The 23,148-nt window shown below is 42.6% G+C and overlaps 2 protein-coding genes across 6 annotated transcripts in view; one reads left to right on the top strand and one right to left on the bottom strand.

Moving 5' to 3' along the window:
• Primpol (primase and DNA directed polymerase) overlaps positions 1-13,593 on the bottom strand; it is a 30,808-nt gene extending 17,215 nt beyond the window's left edge. The window contains exons 1-6 of one of the 4 annotated variants that reach the window (XM_050147338.1): positions 13,513-13,551; positions 13,189-13,362; positions 9,352-9,428; positions 7,992-8,228; positions 5,438-5,535; positions 2,187-2,316 (exon numbers count right to left, since the gene is read on the bottom strand). In XM_050147338.1, coding sequence (XP_050003295.1) covers positions 2,187-2,316; positions 5,438-5,535; positions 7,992-8,168 — 405 coding nt within the window. In that variant the 5' untranslated portion in view covers positions 8,169-8,228; positions 9,352-9,428; positions 13,189-13,362; positions 13,513-13,551. Of the gene's footprint in view, positions 1-2,186; positions 2,317-2,429; positions 2,544-5,437; positions 5,536-7,991; positions 8,229-9,351; positions 9,429-13,188; positions 13,363-13,512 lie in introns of those variants that run through there. The other 3 variants (XM_050147337.1, XM_050147339.1, XM_050147340.1) reach the window with 3 other exon arrangements.
• Positions 13,594-13,684: 91 nt separating this feature from the next.
• Casp3 (caspase 3) overlaps positions 13,685-23,148 on the top strand; it is a 21,239-nt gene continuing 11,775 nt past the window's right edge. The window contains exon 1 of one of the 2 annotated variants that reach the window (XM_050147380.1): positions 13,685-13,705. The gene's annotated coding sequence lies outside the window, so the exon portion shown is untranslated. Of the gene's footprint in view, positions 13,706-13,731; positions 13,843-23,148 lie in introns of those variants that run through there. The other variant, XM_050147378.1, reaches the window with a different exon arrangement.

Here is a 23,148-nt window from a genome sequence, read left to right as displayed (position 1 = left end):
AGTTAAGTCCTTGAGCCCAAAGGCGTCATAACCAGTTGTTATTAAAGTTATTTATTAACTGCCTTTTAATTTAAAGATAAGAACTAATTGAATTTTATGGGTGTGGCAGTGCGCACCTATAATCCCAGCACTTAATTAGGAGACAGAAGCAGGAGGATAAGAGGGTCAGGGTTTTCTCTGGCTACACAGCGAGCTGGACCAGGCCCTTTAGACTATATGTGACCTTGTTTTATCCAGCAAAATGGCTGTGGGTAAAGGCACCTACATGTTCAATTCCCAGGACCTACACGGTGGAAAGTAAGAAGCAACTCCTGCAAGACATTTTTCATATCCCCATGTGAACTGTGACACATGCATGCAAAAACACAACAAACAATAACACTTAAATGTAGAAGCAAAACAACAAATAGCTAACCTAATTTAAGCTTCATGGGACTCAAAACATATTTACTAGATTATAAAGTTGCTATGAGCAAAGAAACTAAAATGAAATTAATTTCAATATAATTATTTTTAGAGTTATATTAAAACAATACTAATATGAACTGTTCTATCAAATAGTAAACATGTTAAATAAAATTGTTAAACAATTTTGAAGTTAGATTTCTACAATGACCTCCACATTTTCCTGATATAGATTAGTTCTTCAATGGTTATATAGATAAGATATAAAGAATTAAGAGGAAAAAATTAAACCCTTAGTGTTTAATTTTCATGTGTTTAGTTAAATCTGTTACACAAGAGTTTTATCCTCCGTTTATTTACATTTGGGATAGTTCTACCTTCTAATACATTGTAGCACTTTGTTTAATAGTAGCAAGGAAAACCTTGGAATCTCAGTTCTTTGTAACTCATCTGTGTAAGAAATCCTGTATTGGACTGTTGAAATAGATCACATAATCAGAAAAAAAGTCAATACTGATGAATTATGACAAACACAAAGTCAAAACCTAAGCCAGTGACTCATACCTGCAGTCATCAGTCCAGAGTCAAAGTCTGGAAGATAGCCTCACGTTTCAGGACAGCGTGCACACACACACACAAACATGCACGCACGTGCATACACGCAACCAACCACCACCACCAGCAGCCCATACAATTTACCAGCTACAATAAAACAACGTGTTTAGGCTGAGTCTTCAGTGGCTATTTTAAGAATAAAATGATTTGTTTGTTTTGGAGATTTTTACATGTTTATTTTGCTTCAGAGTCAGGCTTCTACAAATATCTTTCATGTAAACTTAAAGTCAAATATGCAAAGATCTAATGAAATTAGCAGACCTCCTTTAGCAAGAATATTTTAATTCAGATACATTTTCAAGCTATAAAATTATTTTTCGCCGGGCAATGGTGGCACACACCTTTAATCCCAGCACTCAGGAGGCAGAGGCAGGCGGATCTCTGGGAGTTCGAGGCCAGCCTGGTCTACAAGAGCTAGTTCCGGAACAGGCACCAAAGCTACAGAGAAACCCTGTCTCGAAAAACCAAAAAAAAAAAAAAAATTATTTTTCATAAAATTTTCATGTGGTTAACGTTCAAAAGAAAAAAATGTTAAAACCTACTCTGAGGCTACACGGTCAATGCAATTTTCATACAATTTAGACAAAACAATCTTAAGTTTTTAAAAACAGACATCAATATATAAGTCCATATAATTTCTTTTTACTGACACGGCTAAATAAAAAAATTAAATATTAGCACTTTACTCTTTACTTAGATAAAAACAGACATAACTATTTATATTCTAGGTTTCCCCAGTTACTCTCTGTAGCATCCAAATACGTTCTGGTCTCTGAGTCTTAATTATTTTTATTCATAAAGGCGCAGATACAATTTCCAAAATTCCCACCAGTTCAAAACTTCTAATAACACTTTCAGTCAAAATTTCTCTGAATTTCATCTCAGTGTCCAATTTTAAGAGAGACTGCTTTATCTGGCTTTTGCTACAGATAAGTTTTTATACTTCCAGTGAAGTTAAACAATTTTCACATTGTCACTTATTTCAGCTTTTTAAACTAGATATAGTAATTTTAAAAAATACGAGGCATTAATTGAATCTTCATTTGGTTTCATAGTTTACTCACAGAAATAATGTTAGAAGAAATAGCAAGGAAAAGTAGGAGAAGGACGGAGTATGTGTGACATCCAGAGGAGCCAGGGACTACGGAAGTGGGAGAAGAACTCACCTCTATGAGCAATGCAACCATCCTTTTCCCATCAGCTCCTGGGTTGGCCAGCTTGTTAAATTCCAAATCAAAATAAAGCTTGCACACAGCATTCTCAGGAATAACTTCATAGCAATGCAAGAGAGTTTTCCTAAATTGAATAATTCAAAGTTACTAGATTTGTATCTTACACTGTCAGTTTTTAAACGAATTATTATTGGGGTGAGGGAGAGGGCACTGGAGGTGGGACAGTCAGAGGACAACCTGCAGAAGCCATTTCTTTTTCCGTCATGGGTTCCAAGGACTGAACTCAGGTGGTCAGACTTGCACAGTGAGCACCTTCAGTAACTGAGTCACTTCACCGGCCTCATCTTACACCTTTGAGAACATGGAGTTAGTCCTGTACTCAAGAACAGTGACCATTGTGCTTTATGAATGTATAATTATGAATTGATAAACTTGTAAAGACAATTGCTAACAATAAGTCTGTGGCTCACAGTATTAGAGTTTCTGACAAAATGATGCTAGCAATTGCACTTCGAAAGCTGTAACTGGCAAATCAGGTCAATCTTGCACTGCTCTTTACTCACAAATGTTTTGATGTGGTCTGACTTCTCCATTTGCTGCTTTTGCTGTCATTTTGGAACAAATATTATTTAAGAAAAGAATGTTCTTTCTCAGACTGGAATCCCAGAAACACACACACACATCCATGAATCTTCTGTGGAAATTTTTAAATTCTATATTTTCATTAGGAAGACAATTTTTTGTTTTGTTTTGTATTGTTTTTCAAGACAGGATTTCTCTGTAGCTTTGGAGTCTGTCCTGGAACTCTGTAGACCAGGCTAGCCTTGAACTCACGGAGATCCACCTGCCTCTGCCTCCAGTACTGGGATTAAAGGCTTGCGCCACCACTGCCTGGTTTAGGAAGACACTTTTAAATGCTTTAATTTATTTATTTTTATTTCAAATGTACTGGCGATTTTTTTCTGCATGTATGTCTGTGTGAGGGTGTCAGATGTGGGTGTTCAGAATTGAACCCAGGTCTTCTGAAAGAGTTGTCAGTGCCCTTAACCACTGAGTCATACACTGTGACAGCCCTACACTGACAGTGTAGACAGTCCTGTGGGTACCACATACACTGTGACAGAATTACACTGACAGTGTAGACAGTCCTGTGGGTACCACATACACTGTGACAGAATTACACTGACGGTGCAGACAGTCCCTGTGGGTACCACCACATACACTGTGACAGCCCTACACTGACAGTATAGATAGTTCCTGCGGGTACCACCACATACACTGTGACAGCCCTACACTGACGGTGCAGACAGTCCTGTGGGGACCACCATGTACATTGTGACAGCGCTACATTTACAGTCCAAGATGAGATTGTGTTTCAACAAAACACCATCTGTCACACTGTATTAAGAACCACTATGGACCAGGTGTGGTGGTGGACGCCTTAAGTTCCAATCACTCAGGAAGCAGAGGCAGGTGGATCTCTGAGCTTGAGGACAGTTTGGTCTACATAGTAAATCTAGGAAAGTCAGGGCTATACAGAGAAACCCTGCCCTAAAAAGAAAAAAAAAAAAAAAACCAAAGCAAACAATCAAAAATCTTCATTCACCTTTGCCCGGCATCCATGTATACAATCATACCTAAATCTAGTTTTATAACTGAAGCTACTTAAATAACTTAAATAACATTATAATAAAAGCATTTTGAGTCATATTGATTTACTCCCCTTTCCATAGATCACTCAAATCTGAGAAACAGATTAATATAACAGGTATATCAAATGGTAGAAAATGAAAAGCCATCTCCTAAAAGCTGTTTTCTGACCTCTACCTGCAAGCCATGGTACGTGTGTCCACAAGTGCGTGAGTGCACACGCGGGCACACACACACACACACACACACACACACCACACGCATGCATACACACATGCATGCATGTAAAATAAATAAATGAACTTTAAAAAACATTTAAAAGATTATGTGTGTAGGGCATGGTGTTGTACACCTTTATTTCCAGCACTCAGGAGAGGGAAGCAGGCTTTTCTCTGTGAGTTCAAAGCCAACCTGGTCTACATAGTGAGTTCTAGGTCGGCCAGAGCTACCTAGTGAAATCTTTTTTTTTTTTTTTTTTTTTTTTTTTTGGTTTTTCGAGACAGGGTTTCTCTGTAGTTTTTGGTTCCTGTCCTGGAACTAGCTCTTGTAGACCAGGCTGGTCTCAAACTCACAGAGATCCGCCTGCCTCTGCCTCCCAAGTGCTGGGATTAAAGGCATGCGCCACCACACCTGGTCTATAGTGAAATCTTGTCTCAAAAAATAAAAAGATAGGGGGCTGGAGAGATGGCTCAGTGGTTAAGAGCATTGCCTGCTCTTCCAGAGGTCCTGAGTTCAATTCCCAGCAACCACATGATGGCTCACAACCATCTGTAATGAGGTCTGGTGCCCTCTTCTGGCCTGCAGACATACACACAGACAGAATATTGTATACGTAATAAATAAATAAATAAATAAATAAATAAATAAATAAATAAATAAATATTTTAAAAAAAATAAAAAGATAAAAAAGAAGAAAATTAAGTATTAAAAAATGATGTCAAATATGGAACCTCCAAATTACATACACTGGAGTCAATGACTGCCAGAAAGATAAATGAGTCTCATTAGCTTCTGTGAGTATTGTAACCATCTTTTTCAAAAGGAACTTCAGAACTCAGTTCTAAAGGTTAAAGAGTAATGAGCTGGGTAGTTTTATGTCAGCTTGACTCAGCTTCAGTCACCTGGAAGGCACGAGCCTCGGCTGAGAAAATGCCTCCATACGATTGGGCTCTAAGCAGACAAGCCTGTAGGGCATTTTCGTGATTGACAGGGCAGGCCCAGCCATTGGTGGGCAGTGCCATCCCTGGGCTAGTTTTCCTGGGTTCTAACAAAAACCAGGCTGAGCAAGCCTTAGGAAACAAGCCAGTAAACAGCAACCTTCCATGGCCTCGGCATCAGTTCCTGCCTCCACGTTTCTGTCCTGCTTCGGTTCCTGTCCTGACTCCTCCAGTGATGATCAGTGATGCAGATGTGTAAGCCAAATAAACCCTTTGCTCCTCAACTTGTTTTTGGTCTTAGTGTTCCACCACACCAATAGAAACCCTGAGACAAATACCAAATCATGTAGCCAAGAACTGAACACCAGTTTGGCATGAATTAATTTCAACAAAAAAGGGAAACCCAACTCTAGGTAATTACGCTGCTCCGCTACTTACCGGGACTTGTAGTAAAACCAAAGCTGAGCATAGGACGTTACAAGGTAAATGCGCTGTCCATCTCCTGCTTTGCACTCCAAAGCAAAAACGTGAACATTCTATATAAAATTTAAAATAATTTTTGAAAAACTTACAACAAGCAAATCTAAGTTCAGCTGTAACTAATAAATGTTCATAAAGAATTTTGCCATTCAGGACAGCAAAATTTGGAATAAGAACAATTAACTTATTAAAAATGAGACAGTTACCACATCCATGTTATCTCAAATCTATATACATTATTTTTTTTTCTTTTAAATCTATTTATTTTATTTCATGGGTGTGAGTGTTTGGTCTGCATGTATGTATGCATACCCTATGTGTGCTCGGTCTCCAAGATGTCAGAAGGTGGCACTGGATTCCCTGGAACTGAAGTTGTGGATGATCGTAAGACATCACATGGGTGCTGGGACTCAAACCTGCATCCTCTGCAGGAGAAACAAGGGCTACTAACCACTGAGTCATCTCTCCAGCCCTTAAAAACTGTGTATCTAAACTAATGCTTTATTTTTTGGCTGGAGCAACGGCTCAATGGTTAAAAGCACTCACTAGCTGCTCTTTCCAGAGGATTTAGGTTCAATTCCCAGCACCCACATGGCAACTCAGAGCGGTCTGTACCTCAGTCCCAGGAGGTCTAATGCCCTCTTCTGTCCTCCTCGGGCACTGCATGTATATGGTACACAGACATACAGTTATGCAATTTGCAAAATGCAGAATTTTTATTTGTCTTTATTTTATGTGTATGTGTAAGTGCCTGCATGTGTGGTATTTCTCTGTGTACCATACTCATGCAAGGCATGCTCGGAGGCCAGAAGAGGGTACTGGATCGCGTGTAACTTTTAACCACTGAGCCATCTCTTCAGCCCCCATTTTAAATCAGTGACAAGATACACGTGTAAGACACAGACATACTTTCCAGATTAAAAATAAAATTGAAAAAGGAGAAAGTCCATCCTTAATTCTCTTACTCTCATTTAACCTAAAACAGTTTCATCTCTTAGTTTAGAGCTCTTTGACAAAATTACAAAAACCTCCAGACTACCATAAACTACTTCAACTAAAACATATTAATAAGTTCTCCTTTCCTACAGAAATGTAGACAGGATTAAATATGTTTAAGTTATGGAGACTCGCAGCTGCTGCATCAGGAACTTCTGCTAATCCAGCACACAGGAGGCTCCTAATTCAGGCACGCACAAAAATTGTATGTCCCTATAGCTAGACATAGCTGGTGAGTCTATTTTCATAAATGAGAAATCATGCAAAGACTCTGTTGCTTGACTCTTAAAGCTCTTTGGGGAGCTGGGGCTGTGTCTCAATGGTGGAACACTTGCCTAGCGTATGTGAGGACCTGGGATCAAATCCCAGAATAGAAAAAAATATTTCTGAAATAAACTTTACACTGGTTAGTGGCAAATGTATCCCTATTTGATTCTGGAAAGAGCAAGTTCAAATGTGTATAAATTTTAAATCCTGATGCCTGAATTAGGTTTACACAGAATGAGTAAGAAGGTTTTTCCAATGTCTCCTATTTTGTGGAAATCTGCATAAGTATCTTTTTACTCACAAAACAAGTTATTTCTCTCCAATATGAAGAACTTGGTATTTTTATACAGAATCAATTATCGTAATCACAATATATACTTAAACTATTTAAATATTTTTATTATATTTATGTATATATGCGTGGGATGCTTGGGGCGGGGAGATGCACTTGCCAGGACGTGCATGTGGAGGCCAGAGGGCAATTTTAGGTAATCAGTTCTCTCCTACCGAGTGGGTCTCAGGAATCAAACTCAAGTCATCAGGGTTAGCAGCAGGTGCCTTTACCCACAGGGCATTTGGCCCAAGTTACGTTTTATATATGCATCTCATCTTTCACTTGTCTTTATATTCCGTAAGAGAACAACAAGCGAACAGTAGGCAATATGATGTGTATTGCTTGGTTAATTTACTTCTGGGCTTGACCTCCATGCTCCTCGTAAGGCTGGTGCACACATTAAGCAGGTCCTCTCGCTTGCTGAGTGTGCTGGGAATATGCTCATCCTCCCCCCCAGCGCTCCCCACCTCAGTGCTGTCACACAAACAAGATAATAAATGCCATTCTTTGGCCAAGAGGTGGGTCAGTGGTTAAAAGCAGTTGCTGCTTCTGCAGAGGACCCAGGTTCAGCTCTTAGCACCCACACGGTGCCTCACAGCCATCTATACCTCCAGTTCCAGGGGATCTGACCCCTCTTCTAAACTCCATGGACACCGAGTGATATGACATACATATATGCAGATAAAGACACTTATACACATAAAGTAAAACTAAAAAGAAATACCATTATTTTCATTACTAAAATATATATATTAAGTGGTTAAGGAATTCAAAGGGCTATTTTTATAAGTCATGTTCTATCGAGGTCACTTACTACTGTGTTTTCTTGGTAGAGTATCTGATTTGAAATGATAACAAATAATTTTTTCAAACCTTGAGCGTTACTTAAGATTTAAAACAAAATCATGCAATCACCTCTTTACAGCTCTTAACAAAATTAAAAGCTTGATTCTGACGATGAAAGAGCTTCCAAATGGAGGGTGGTTCTTCTGGCTTGGACAGTCTCGGTCTATACACAGACGACAACGGCTTCCTCTCATAGTGAGATGCTCGCTCTTCTATTTGCTTCCGCATTAATTCCCATTTCCTCATCGTTGGCTCAGAGCAGGGAGAGAATAAATCCAAACTCAGAAACCTTTCTGTCAATTAGTACTAAACAAACAAAAATGTTAATTCTTTGTTTAGCATTTATTCTGCCTGGTATAATCTCAAGTCTGGCTTCCTGACACTTGTGTGCTTATTTGCTTTACATTTTCTTCTTTGCACAAACAAGTCTCTCCATAGAACAGGAATAGAGCTGGTCACCACAAATGCTCAGACCTTCCCTCTACTAGTCTTAGGACTATGGCGAAGTTAATGAAAACTCTATGAAATCTTGGTTAATCAATTACAATTGGAATCAATTGACTCTTGAATGTTCTAGGCTGTACCTGTACCTTGTGATAAGACATATGAAAATGTTTTATGAATTATAAAGCCCCGGGTGAATGTTCTCAGTATCATTATGACTTTCATCATGGTCAACCTACTGCTCAGCTGATGCTTACTGTCTTGGACCCTGCTCCTGCGTGATCATTTCTTAGTGTACAGGTCACATCTAGGCATCGTGGAAGATCAGCTTTCTGTTCTTATCTTTCCTCCCAACACAACAAAGGGATGGCAATTCTGCTCCAAGCGTAGCTTCATTTGTACGTCATTGTAAACTTTGTATTTTCCTACTTCTCCCAGCCCAAGGTGCCACCCAAGCTCAATCACACACTGGGCTTGACCACGTGACCTGCTTGGGCCAAGGTCACACTGACAAATAAAAGATCAGGAGCTTCTGCACAGACTTGGCTCTCTTGGAGTCCTGCCCTGAGACTGCCATCACAAGTCCAGCAAGGGTTAGCGGACCATCGTTTTTCCACATAACTGCACATCAGAGGGTGAGGGCCACATGAGGAAGATTTCCAAAGACAGCTCCCGAGAAGCCAAAGTCAATCAGACACGTGAGTTAGGACATTTCAGATTACACACATTTAAACCAAATGAATTCAGGACAGAATGTAGAACTGCCCAGCTTTAACCAGAGACACACTTAAAAAAATAAATCTGTTGGATTTTTTTTTTAAATCAGTAAGTTTCATGCTGGTTTTTACACAAAACTAGATAAATTGGGGTTCTTCATCAGTATCGTCTATGCTATTATGTACTCATACGAAAACAGATACATTAGTTTTTAAGTGATACAGAAAAATAAATATACTAAAGCATTTAGGGGCAAATTATTATTTACCTATGGCAATGCCCTTGTCTTCAATTTTAGCAGAAATCTTTGCAGTGACACAATCTCATTAGCAAATGGCATATTCCCTGAAAAGAAACACAAAATAGCCCTAAAAAAATTGAGAAGAAAGATTCCTCCATATTCCGTTTACTTTAATTTGATTCATATATAGATAAAAATCTGCTATCTTTCAAAAAACCTAATTGATTTTATTCTGTGCAACTTAATTATATTGTTGCCCCAAAACAACAAACAGAATGCAATCATACCTGAATCATAGAGTCAAAAAATAATTAAGAACGGCCATATATGTGTTCACATTTAGTGATACTAAAATCTTCACACACACACACACACACAAAACCTGGTATGACTGTGGGGATATGCTATCCATGAAAGTCTTAGAGTCATAACGTAAAACCCATTGAAGATACCCTGCTGAGGAAACAACAGAGGGAAAGCAATGCTAAGGATCTCCCGTGGCCCTGAATTGTTCTCACGGCTAGAAACTGTGACAGCTGGAGCTGTCTGAGAACAACTGGAGCCTGACCCATGAGCAGGACGGCTGAGCAACAAAGGCAAGGAAATGGAGACGAGACAGCATCTGGCCTTCTGGTTTGGGACGACTGTAGCCCCCATCCCAACCCTCTGGGGGAATATGGCACCATATCAGACACACTTTCAATTCCTGGTGTGGAAAGAGTATAATCTTATGCCACAGCTCCTTTCCTCTCAGAGCCTATTTTCGGTAACGGACTGCAAGTTCCACGGGAAAATGCTTGTACGTGTTTAACAGCACAGGCTTCTAGAGCTCTGTTGTTCATTTCGGCACCAACGCAGTATTTAACCACGTCTGCTGCAATCGTACAGCTGGAAGGGTTGGAGTTAGGAAAACAGGATTAGTCATCTTACAGTAACCAGTGGGAGCAGGGAAAGCGGAATAGAGGCGGAAAGCTGACCAAGCTGCCTGGGTTTACTAGACTTGTCCGTCAAGGACTGCAGATGGTCTGGCTCCGGAGAGCAACTTGACTGGGTGGGGGCAGGGGGATGGGAAGTAGTATGACATCACACAGGTGCTTTACAGTAACCATTCATTCACACTGTAATCATTAATACTGTCAACTGGACTGGATTTCAATACGCCCACGTTTGTAAAGAACACTTCTGGGGCGTCTGTGAAGTCACCGTCAAAGGCAATGAGATCAGGCACACTCGAACTTACTGACCATGAATCCCTGGATGGGTTCTGCTACTATGGTACTGCTGGGAGGTGGTAAAAAGTAGGAAGTGGGGCCCAGCTGAGGAAATACTGCTGTCTGGTTCTGACCATGTAAACTTCTGTGTTACCACGCCGGGCAGCCCAGCCAAGATGGACCGACAACTTTAAAGCACAAATAAACACTCCCTCCATTGAGTTATTCTGCCGGGCGTCTGTCAGAGCTATGAGAAGTCTGACCAACACAGGTGTCACAGGCATACCTGGAGCTTCCTTTAGTCATGCTCTTGGTTTCTTTCTTCCTTTCCTTTTCCTGAGATGGGCTGTTCCTGTGGTTGCTCAAGCTGGCCTCAAACTGAAGATCCTCCTGCTTCAGCCTCCTAAGTACTGGTATTACACCAGTTTCTTGACATCTTGACACCCATTCCAACTCCAACCTCTCCCTCTACCCTAAGATTAGATCCTCTGGTATTGGGTTTACTGGAGATACTCTAGTTCCAGTATTTACGGTGTTCTTTTATTTTAAAACACTGAACAATATACATACTCGTGTATTTGTGTCCACATGTGTGGTCCACATGTGGACATGAATGTGCAGGCTAAAAACACGATAGGTACCTTCCTCAGTTACTCTCCACCTTATTTCTTAAGACAGGGTCTTTAACTAAGCCTGGAGCTCATCCATAGACCTAGACTGGATGGCCAGTAAGCTCCAGGGATCCCTGTGTCTCTATCTCCCCAGAATACCAAGCATTTTCCATGGGGGCTGGGATCTGAGTTCAGGCTTTCATGTTCATACAGCCAGCACTTCACTTACTAAGCCAACCCTCCAGTTCCTCAACATCTTCTTATTACCTCATTCATGTAAGTTTACATGTGTGTGTTTGTGTGAAGGTATACCACGTGCACCGTGTGTGTGTGTTCTTGGAAGCTCCAAGAGGCTTCAGCCACCTGAGTTGGGTGCCAGGGAACTAACCTTGGATCCTCTGGAAGAGCAGGAAGGGCTCTAACTACTCAGGCATACCCCCCCAGCTCGTCTTTTCCGGACTCTACAATGCCACTCTACAGTAGCTCCTGCTCTGTAAGCATTCGCTCTCAAATGGTCATCCTCAAAGCATGCTATTAAAATTCACTTACAAACATATTGCTATGTAAGCTTACTTTCTAGGATGTATAACAAGCTAAGAAATTAAACATAAATGACTGAATTTCCTCTCTCTTCACTTGTTATTCTGCCTATGAACAGAAGTCATATTTCAATGTCTGTGGGCAGAGGCTGCTCGTTCATTTCCCGACCACCCTGGCTTGAAATCATCACACAAAAACTATATTATTTGCAATACTGTTGGGCCAATAGCTTAAGCATATTTTTAGCTAGCTCTTACATCCGGAACTAACTCATCTCCATTAATCTGTATATTGCCACATGGTTGTGGCTTACCGGGTAAAGTTCCAGTGCTTCTGTCTCATGTTGCAAATCCTACTGGCGTTTGCCACCATTTCAAAATTGCGGTTTTTTTTTTTAAATTAAATCACTGGGAAGGACTTCTCACACTAAATGCCCATAAGACCTACTAGAAGGGATGAGAAAGCCTGCAACAATACACTGTTGCAGTTCTTGCTTCCTTTCATCCACACTGATCTCCAGCCCAAACAGTACAACTTACATAGCAATATGTTTGTAAGTGAATTTTAATAGGCTAATGACCCTCACGCCACTTTTACAGCTTCTCACAGGAACACTTGTTACTGATCCACAGTATTATTTAATTAATTTAATTAATATTAAGAAAATTAATATCTTATGAAGTCTAAAGATCCCTGCAGAATCTGGCCCTAAAACGATTATCTACTATATTCTATATATAATATATATATATAATATATATAGATATATCTACTATACTTCCAGTTCAGTTTTCTCACCAAATGGAAGGCAATGACCACTCCCAGCTCCTCCACTTCTTGGGAAGCCCTCATACTCCAGCTGCTGCCATCTGGAAAACACCCCTTTACTTTTCCTGAATTCTTCCTCTGTGAGGAGACCCAGAACACTCTGGGCTCCCTCTGGGTCAGTTGTGAAGAGAAATTACAGGGCTCAGACGAAAGACATCACCTCCATTTGTTTTGCTCTAACAGACGCACTTAGACAAAGTCAATATAACTTGTCAGAAAACTCCTGCCAAGCTGTATCTAAAAGTATCGTTTTTGTTTAGAACCTTTCGCACAGGGAGGGGTGAGGGCCCCGCAAGGTCAGGGTTTCTCAGTCAGTTTCTTTCTTGTGAACCACAGCCTTCATGAAAGTGTCGCTAGCGCGTTAAATGCGTCCTGCTGCTTAGTTTATCCCACTGGGAAAGGGCTGGTCCTCACTCACTTGGGGAGGGATAATGATAGAACAGCTTGTTTCTGGAATCTTCGCCAGAGCAAACCACTTAGCCTTTTTAATAAGCCCCTGTTGGAAATGAATAAAATAAGAAATGTATTTTGGAAAGGCAGGAGCACAAACTGTGTACTCAACAAACGGTAGACACCCGTGTACCCAGGTATACTACAGTCCCTTACATCCAACCAGGCAAGAGCGAGTGGAAGCAAGCTGCTGCTGTCGCGGGATAAATTTGTCGCCAGAGTACCTAGAGCCCCTGAGACGTGACGCCGAGTGCTGGGCTCCCGTTCTGCCTTATTTTGCAAAAAACGCTTCACTGCATCAGGGTCTGAAATAGGATCTAAAACAGTGCCGGGTTCAGTAAGGTCGTTGGGACTTCTGACGTGGGGACCGAGAGTTGAACGGAAGTGAAGGAAGGCCTCTGTTTGAGAGGAAATAGAGATTACGGGTGAGGGGTGATTGCAACCCTATTTTCCACTTGCCAGAGCTCTGACTGATAGCATGGTCGCCCAGGACGCCCATCTTTGCGCAACCGGAATCAGACGCGGCCTAAAGACGCCTCTAAATTTACCTCAGGTAAATGCAAAGCGGCCGGAGGAAGCTGCAGACGGCGGGAACGGAGCTTCAAACCCCCGCGCGGGGGCGGGGCCGGCGGGGGCGGGGCCCTGGAGGGCGGGGCCTGCGAGAGACGGGGCTGCGGCGGCCGAGCTCCAGGGGGCGGAGCACGGGCCGGGGGCTGGGAAGACGAGCTGCGACGGGCGCCGGTGAGGTGGGGGTTTGGGGAGGAGGGGCGTGGGCGTGGAGTGGGCGGAGCCAGGGCACGGGTTTTTGCTGCGGTGGCGGTGCTGGAGCTGGCGAGAGCAAAGCCGGTGTCCCGCGTCGTGGAGCTTGGAGCGGTTCGGTGAGTGCTGGCTGCTTTCGCCCCTTCCCGGGGTTGCCCGGCTACCTGGAGCCGGAGTCCTCAGCCTGCCCAGTCTACAGCTGCTTCGAGGAGGTGGTGGGGCGGGGGAGAACGGGCGATCTGGGCGGAGGATCCTTTGTTGCATTCTGGCTTGCTCAGGCTTGCTCTGAAAAGCAGAGACGCTGGAAACCCTGCCGGGGGCCCAATCCCAAGCTGGAGCCCAGACCCGGGAGGCCGAGTGAGCCTGGGAGAACCGAGTCCCTGAGTCCCGGTGAACCGAGGCCGGACGCAGACCCCCGAGCCTGGCGCACGGGCCGCGCCGAGGAGCAAAAGGCGGAGCCCGGGGGTCGGGAGAGGAGAGATCGCCCGGAGCTCCGACGTTCAGGGGCGGGAATCGGGCTGGAAGGGGGTGAGCCCGGAGGCGAGTGAGCGTGGAGGCCCAGTAGCGGGAGGTGGCAGGACTCTGGAGCCCCAGGCCGAGGCGTGGACCAGAAATTAGGATGGACAAGGAAAGTTCGGCCCCGGGGCCTGGAATCCCGTCTGATGCCGACCTTGAGACTAGGTCTCTTAGACCTCTACCGAATGGTGTTTAGTCTCTACCTCATCTCTCCTTTTCTCGAGATCACTGTGATTTTGGTTCTTGAAGAGAGCTGATTTTTAAGCATTGCTCCCCAACTTTGTTTCTCATCCCGAAGCCTTTCGTGACTACTCCAGCTCATTCCTTTGTTGGTCAGTCGCTGCAGGAGCTGCTCAGTTATTGTCCCTTCCTCAGAGTGTTTGTTGATCTACTCTGAAGCCCGGCTTGAGCAGCTGTGTGTTCGCCCCGTTCTCAGTTGAGTCAGCCCGGAAACGTCCTTCTCACGCACGGCTCAGGGACCCCCACTCCTTCCGCCGCTAGTTACTGAGGCTTGCTGACTGTGTCCACCTGGTTTGTACCTGGCTCTTCTGCTGTTTGTCTTTTCCCGGTACATTTGCTTATGAATAGGAACTCCTACTTAGGTTTCGGTTTTTGGTAAACAATTCAATGTTAAATCTTCCTCTTTTCTTCCTTTGCATCACGCATTTCCTGAGAGCTGACTGTCACAGCCTCTGCTTTTGTTTGCTGTTTCCCTACAAAACTAAGCCAGCACCACTCCGGACTGACTGTAGCGTGGTGCCCTCTTTACTGTTTTTTGTTGTTGTTGTTGTTTGTTTGTTTGTTTTTTTTTGCTCGTCCGTTTGTTTGATTACACAAATGGTTAATTAAAATGTGGATCAAGAGAGATTGGTAGGTGTGAAAAATGTGAAGTCATTGTTACACTGTGAGTGTGTAGAGCGGCAAAGGGAGATGCTAAACTAGGGGGTTGACTAGCGGCTGGAAAGCCACTTCCAGTGTGTTAACGGTGGCGTGGCACGAGCCATAAATAGGAAATGTCGAGCTTGAACCATCCCTGTCACCACCTAGTATTCAAGCTTTGGCTCTGATTTGCTGTCCAGCAGCAGAAGGCTTTTGGAAAGCAAGAATGTGTTTTATTGAGCGAACAGTTGATTGAAATGTAGCACTGCACCTACCTGTTACAGAGTAACAGAAGTGAAACTCGGCACCTAATTAGATCAGATTGCTTTGTCCTCCTGAAGAAGGGTCTTGCCTCCAGCCTTTTTAGGAACCCAGTGTCTTTATCTGATCTAAGCAATTACTGTGCCTGCCTTTCTACTGTTTCCCTTTCAGACCTAACAACACACTTCATCCTGCCCTTTCTAAAGTTACAGCACAGTCCTTACTTTCTTCAAAGACCTTCCATTAGTTACCGTCTTAGTGCTTCAAGTTCTGCCCCAGTGATGGGACTTTTAAAAAAAAGAAAGATGTGGGAATTCTTAACCCCTAAGCACTGTTATATATTCATTTAATAAACTTAACATATTAGAGAGGAAAGAACAACTTTTCTCTCTGTTGTCTGACCATGTGAAGCCCAGTCTCAAGGTGCTCACCAGCTCGTTCATAAATCAGGTATAATCCATATAATCCATAGGGTTGTTTTAAAGAGCAGATGAAATAATATATGTAACAGTGTTTAGTTTGGTGTGGGATTCTACATAATAGTTTTTGTTTTGGCCTTTTTGTTCTTACCTTCCCTGTGGAGTGTCTTCATTCTGCTAAAAGTACAGTGAAATTATCTATGCAGGGACTGGACATGGACTAGTATCTACGCGGCTGCTACTTTCAAACACCAGTGAACGTGGATATAAACTCTGTACAGGGGATAGGGTCCGCCTCTGCCGCTGCTTCCTGCACTCAAGGTCCAGTGCAGCTTCTGCGTATAGTTGATATTCGGTAAATTATATAGTTATCTGTAGTTTCCAGGAAATCAGACATTCAGGATTTTCCATTCTATGCTTTATTTCAGCAAAGAGATTGTTTTGGAACAGGCCATCAATTCTTACACATCCCCAGGAGCATATAGGGCCTTACAGGTCTGTAAAGACTTTGGTCCCTCCAAAAACCGTGATCTCAGGGCTTCAGTTGGGGAGGCAGGCCCTTTGCACAACTTGTGACAAAAATCAGTTAAGTCAGTGTACCGGTCTGCCTTCCTGGTTGTGTGGCCCATACCAGAAACGAAAAAACCAGCTCATTTATGTGTCCCTATGATGCAACTGAACTGCCCTCCGTATTTTCTCTGCCTTTCCAGCCTGTGTCTTTTCACTTCCATTTTATTCTAAACATTATAAGGTTGACTTCAGCAGGGTCGCTGGCAGCAACCAGTTCAGTGCATCCCCAAAGGGACTGAGACCAGGTGGGACAGATTTGGAAAGAAAAGAACAAAAGAGCCACTGGTACACTACCGATGAAATCTTTTCTTAACCAGGCTGTTGTGAAACGGGTTCTCTTTCTGTTTCATTTGCTTAATATGGAACTCCCGGTGCTGGGAGCTTCGTCCTCACTGAGAAGCAGTCAGTACAATCCTGGTGTAGTACAATCCTGGTGTTTCTCAAATTGTTCTGCACAGATAGAGCTAGGCTTCCCAGAAGCCACACTATGGTGGCTTCACTTTCCTATTGACAGGAAGCTAGGTAGGGCAAATAGAAAACATTTTAACTATGTTCACTGAAGTTTAAATAGATACTTTACATTTATAAATCAATTGCCCAGTAGCATGGGCAACATTGAATCATTATTTCCATTTTCTTCATTGCAACGTATTGTGCTATAGTTGACCTTCTGCTTTTGTGGACTTTACCAGCCTGCAAGTAGGATCATCAGAGAATAGAAATGGAATCTGTATTGAAATGTACAGACTTTAATCATCCACTGAACAGCACTGTATGTTGTTCATGCAGTACCATGATATATATATATATATATATATACACACACACACACACACACACACACATACATACATACATACACACACACACTTGGTATATCATTAGTAATAAGTAGTGGGGATGCTTAGCTTCTCTCTAAAATATACACCTTTTTTTTTTTTTTTTTTTTGAGACAGGGTTTCTCAGTAGCTTTTGGTTCCTGTCCTGGAACTAGCTCTTCTAGACCAGGCTGGCCTCTAACTCACAGAGATCCACCTGTCTCTGCCTCCCGAGTGCTGGGATTAAAGGCGTGCGCCACCGCCCAGCTAATATACACCTTTTTATACAAAGGATTCGGGCTTGGGTTTACTGTCTGAGGCAGGTTGTGGAACCAGTCACCCACAAATGACTGTATATTTGATTTCAGTTTTTAATCAGTTTCTGCCATGCCATGTTATGTTTTTAATCTCATTTAATTAGAGCACTTGGGCTTATGGGTTTTCTGTCCCTTGCAATTAACTGTAGTTTTGTTGCCCTTATATGGTGTTGAGCTGTCTGTAGACTGTAGAGTGGTGTTTGCTACCTGGAGCTGGAGTTGTGGCTCTGTCACTTAAAAAGTGATTACCTTTCCAAGTTGCATTTAACTAAAATCTAAAGTGGGACCATTACACCTCGGTGTTATTGGGAAGCCCAGTTGAAAATACTTGCATACTTACTGGCCTGGCATATGTTAACTGGAAGTGAGAAAAATACATACCTTGGCTACAACTTGGTTAAGTCTTTATTCCTAATTTTGAACACTCGTGTCTAAGGAGAGGACTCAGAAATGAAGAATGTTGACTCTTGTGTGTCATGATGAGATTTAGAAAACGGAGACTAGATTTGATGCCTCAGCTCATGAGGTCTTTATCTAGGCCAGCCACGGGAACAGCCTGGTAATAGGGGACAAATTCTCCCATTAAGAATATCCAAAACTGAGTCTGCGGGGTGGGGATGGCTCAGAAGGTGAAGTGCTTGCTGTGCAAGCCTGGGTACCCAAGTTTAGATCCCCAACACCCATGTAAAAGCCGAGGATGGTGAACTGTGGCTGCAATTCTACCAGAGACAGGCAAATGCTAGAACTCAGTGTCTTAATCCAGCCAAGATAGAGAACTCCAGGTTCAGTGAGAGAATTTTGTGTCAGAAAAATAGGGTGGTAGGCAATAGAGGAAAATATCAGAAGTCTGCCTTGAGCTTCCCTGTGCACAGGTGTAGGTAGGCAAGCACACCCTCACACTCATGCATATCACACACACACACAGACATACACACCTATCTCTAAAAGTTGTTTTTACTAACATGACATCCCATTTCAAATCCCTCCCATAGGCAAGCTTTCATCTATTTTGTAATGGGTCTTTGTCTTGTTTCAAGTTGTTATTAATACATTATACCTCACTGTCTAATTTTTAATTTTGCAAATAGCTTCTGTTCCTCTGCTTTAATTCTGAAGATTACTTGTTCTGTCTTCTTCCACGGTTGCAAAGGAAAAACTGGGAAACAACTATGTAAATAAAAACAAGTTCCAACTTCTCACGTCTTTAAGGAAAACATAGTTTGGGGCATTTAAATCTTTATTTCAGAGTGACAGTAAATTGATGCCAACATTTCCAAACTTTTGAACATCTGATTGCTGGTGCTTCAGTGACCAAGGGATCTAGGAACTTGGGGAGTGAATCTAAGTCCTGAGTTCCAGATTGTCATGAGGTCAGTGCATTGACCCTTAGCTTCCTGGTGACCATTAAGTGTATTTCTGAACTTTTCCAGGCATTTGAACCTTAAACTGGTGCAGGGATCTTCAGCAAGTCAGAGGCAGTTGTGGGGAGTTGTTGGTTGGTGAGCCAGAATGTATTGTAAAACACCATTTATTTTCTTTAATAACCTAAGCTCCTGCTATCATCTGGGACAGTCTATACATCCCCCTGAAGAGAGGTTTTTTTTTTTTTTTCTTAGTCTTTCAAAGATGAGATCACCATCCCTAGAATAATTTGTATCCAGCTGGGTATTAGCTAATGGGGATGAGGTAATTCTAAGCTCTTTCCCAAGGGTGTGGATTTTATACCTCCCGTGGAAAAAGCAGATGATGACAAATAGTACAAATGGGCACATGTCTCATGCTAGAAGGATTTTGATTCAGAATAAGAAATTTAGTCATCTATCAAGATGAGCTGATAACAGAGATGATCTATAATGTTCAAGTGCTAAGAGTGAAAACCATTATGAATTATGGTATTTGTCCCTGAGAAGTCAATTCCAAATAGGAAGATAGATAACAGTTTAACTTCTGTTCTAGAAGATTGTTTTTTCATCCACAAATCTTGTAGGAGGTCGCTTGTTTTGTTCCCAGCTGCTTAGCCCCAAAATAACCACGCAGAAACTGTATTAATTAAGTCACTGCTTGGCCCATTAGCTCTAGCTTCTTATTGGCTAACTCTTACATCTTAATTTAACCCATTCCTATTAATCTGGGTATTACCACATGGCAGTGGCTTACTGGCAAGCTTCCGGCTCATCTGTTCCTGGCGTCTCCTGACTCACCTTCTTTCTCCCAGCATTCAGCTTAGTTTTCCCTGCCTAGATCTACTCTACCCTATCACAGGTCAAGACAGTTTCTTTATTCATTAACCAATAAAAACAACACATAGACAGAAGAATCTCCCACATCATACTAATTACTTTAGTAAAAGAAATTTAACTAGCTTATAGCTAATGTCAAAGTGACTATAGTCTGCATTAAGACTCATCTGTCTGAGATCTTTATAACTTTCTGTAATTGATTATAGAAAATTGGTAGGGTTTATGAAAAGGAAATGACTAATTAAAAGTCACCTAATATTTCATTAAAATCTATCATTGGGAGCTAGCAAGATAGCTCATCAAGTAAGGTTCTTACTACCAAGCCTAGTGACCTGAGATTGTCCCCCATTGTCCATATGGTGGACAGAGAGAACCAGAAACAGCTCCTGAGGCTTGTGGCCCTCTGATCACCAGTATTCACATGCCTGAATACACCCACTAAATTATTTTGTTAAATGCAGTTTAAGTCTTACATTGGTCTGGGGCAGGAAGCAAAAGTGAAGTTATAGAAACTGGTTACTGTGAAGCTTTTATTGGGGTATGCTGGTCAGACAGGGGGAGTGGTTTTATCCATAGTTGGCATGAGACACAACGTTATTAAAACTCAGTTTTCCAGTCTGAGCAACCGTACTGTTTGCAGTTTTTGGAAAGAGACCATGATGGTTGGCGGGAACCAGTGAACACTTAGGGTTCCCCAGCTTGCTTATGCTGTGAATTCTGTAGGGGGCAAACTCATGCAGAGGGCCAGTTTGAGGCAGGCCTTGGGGACACTGGCAGAAACTCAGGATTCAAATTCAGAAGTTGTCAGGCTTTACTTTAGCTTTTAGAGTAACTTAGAGATCTTCTATATCTGGTCCCACACAGACTGATCATTATTAACATTTCCCCAGAGAGTAGTACATTTATTAGAACTCATGAGCCTCGTCAGCATCATCATCACCAAGGTCTAGTAGGGTCACAGAAAGATCCATTCTTGACACTGTCTTCAACTGGGGCAAATGTGGGATGATTGTATCTACTACTGAAGTCAGCAGGGAGGAGTTTCAAACATCCTCTGTGCTCTCTGCCTCTCCCAGAACCCTTTGCAGCCACTGATCTGCTTAGACCCTCCATGGTTTCATCTTTTCCAGAACGTTATACACTGGAAATGGCACCGTCAGCCTTTCAACGCTGCTTCTTTGTCTTAGTGATGACAAGTCACAGTCTGCTGTGTCTTCGCAATATGTGACGCAACCATCTTTTCTTAAGTTCCTTTGACATTGCTCTATCTCTGTTGAGACCTCCTGTGTTGCTTTTTTCTTTTCTTTCTTTCTTTTTTTTTTTTTTTTTGGTTTTTCAAGACAGGGTTTCTCTAAGTAACAGTCCCAAACAAATGGGGAGTACCTCCCAAAGTATTCTCAAGAGGTCTTATCAGTTTATGTCCCTTCCCAGTATATATAAAAATGCCTCTTAACGCACGCTTGCCAGCTTTGTATCCAATCCTGTTTTGGTATTACTTGGTAAAATTTAGAGGTATGTCCACAAGAAACGAAAGATGACATTTGGAGTTTATCTTCTAATATGAAGGGAATGGGTGCCATCCTGTGAGAAGTGCCAAGCGCTTCTCTTATCACCTTCCCCAGCCTCTCTGTTACCTCGGGATACTCTGTACTAAAGCTGTGATTCTGAGGTAGAACACTTTCTTACGCCCGAGGATCTGGGTTCGATCCCCAGCACTGCCTAACAAATCAATACGATATTTTGCTTTCATTTCCTTTACTGTGGATGTGTTTGCCCTGTTGTTAGCGGAGGTAAGTTTCATATGGATGCTGGACCTCCCATTGCATCCTTCAGAAACCCCAGTCTCTCTCTGCTCTTGCATCATTAATTTCCATGTCCTGCGGTGCCATTCTCACTGACCTAAGTAGCATGGCTTAATAAAGAGGCTCCTCCACCCCTCCTATTCCTCCACCCTTCCAGCTACTATTCACAGCCAAGCAGGAAAGAGTGTTTTTCTACCAACCAGGGAAGAGTTTATACTGTTGCTTTTCTCAACCCAGGACAACCATTGGTTCCTTTAAAGTACAGTTTCGAAAAGTTAAAACTGGGCTACTCAAATAGAAAGTAAACCCATGTCAAGAATTTTATTCCCCTGCTAGTTAATGCTAAGGAACCAATCACATGTGAGTCCGGTTTAAAGGCGAATAGAAAAAAACAAGCAAATGCTAAGAGCTGGGTGTAGTGCGAGCAATTCACTGGTCATTATGAAACTGATTACTTCCTATAAGCAATAGCTATACTTAGAAGGATTGGCCTTTCTACCAAGTGAAAATCCATGGCATCATAGCAAGACAAATTTATTTTTTGCTATGGAAAAGGATCCCTATGGAGGCTGCTACTTTTTTTTATGACTTAACTTCCTACAAAATTGGAAATTGGCCTAGCTAGTAGCAAAAGACTATGCCCCAGGGAATCCAATAATCCCAAGACTCCTGGTAACACCCAACATCCCACTGAAATAGTATCTAGTCATTTATTTGACTTGAATTGTTTGTCCTATCAGTCCCCACGGAAGCCAGACACGTGTCATAAAGCCGGTGGCCTTCTGCCCTCGTTAAATTAGGCCTTCTGGCAAAGTTGGAAAAGGTGTGTTCCTGAAAGGCTTCTCCTGGTGTTGGCACACCACATCCACCCAATTCGCTTTGCTCTGGGCTCTTCTGGCTTCACTTCCTCTAAACAACTTCTAAATCGCCGGATGCCCAGATTTACCTACATCTGTCTACTGTTCGGTTCCAGTTCAGACCCCCATTATCGCCCTGGACTGTATTCCAGAAGACGTCTCGCTGGCCCCTTGTGCGTTAGCAGCCAGAGTGTCCAGTCCCTCTTTGGCTTTAAATGTCCCGATGTTCTCTCCTTGTGGTTGGTCCTAAGACTTTATGTGATCTTTCCTTTCCTGGCTATCTCACTGCCCTAGCACTAGTCAAACTGGTCTTTCTGTACCTTGAGAGCAAATTGTTCTCGGGCCTTTGATCTAGCTGGCGTTTACCCCCCACCCCCACCCCAGGGTGTGGGCACACTCCCACTGTGTCATTCAGATCTCTCTAGTGCCACCTCAGAGATGACTCCCTGACCACCTAAAGTAGCCCAATAAACCCACTTTATCTCCCCCTCTTCGGTTTTCTCATAGCCCGGACAATGTTAAACCTCTGTTTTTGCATCTCTAGTTCTTCCTTTCTAGAATTTCTTCAAGGTAGACTTGGCCCAAAGTGTATGCTCTCCAAATGCTCGCTCGTGGGCTGAAAGCCTGGTACAGACCAGCTGTGCTCACGTCCCTCCTCCTGTGGTTTTCCTCTTCTTGTTCTCTTCCTCCTCCTCCTCCTCCTCCTCCTCCTCCTCCTCCTCCTCCTCCTCCTCCTCCTCCTCCTC

Source organism: Alexandromys fortis, unplaced genomic scaffold, assembly GCF_014885135.2.
Source record: "Alexandromys fortis isolate MF-2015 unplaced genomic scaffold, M_Fortis_MF-2015_v1.1 scaffold_32, whole genome shotgun sequence".
NCBI lineage: Eukaryota > Metazoa > Chordata > Mammalia > Rodentia > Cricetidae > Alexandromys > Alexandromys fortis.
This window is presented reverse-complemented; position numbering and strand designations above follow the sequence as displayed.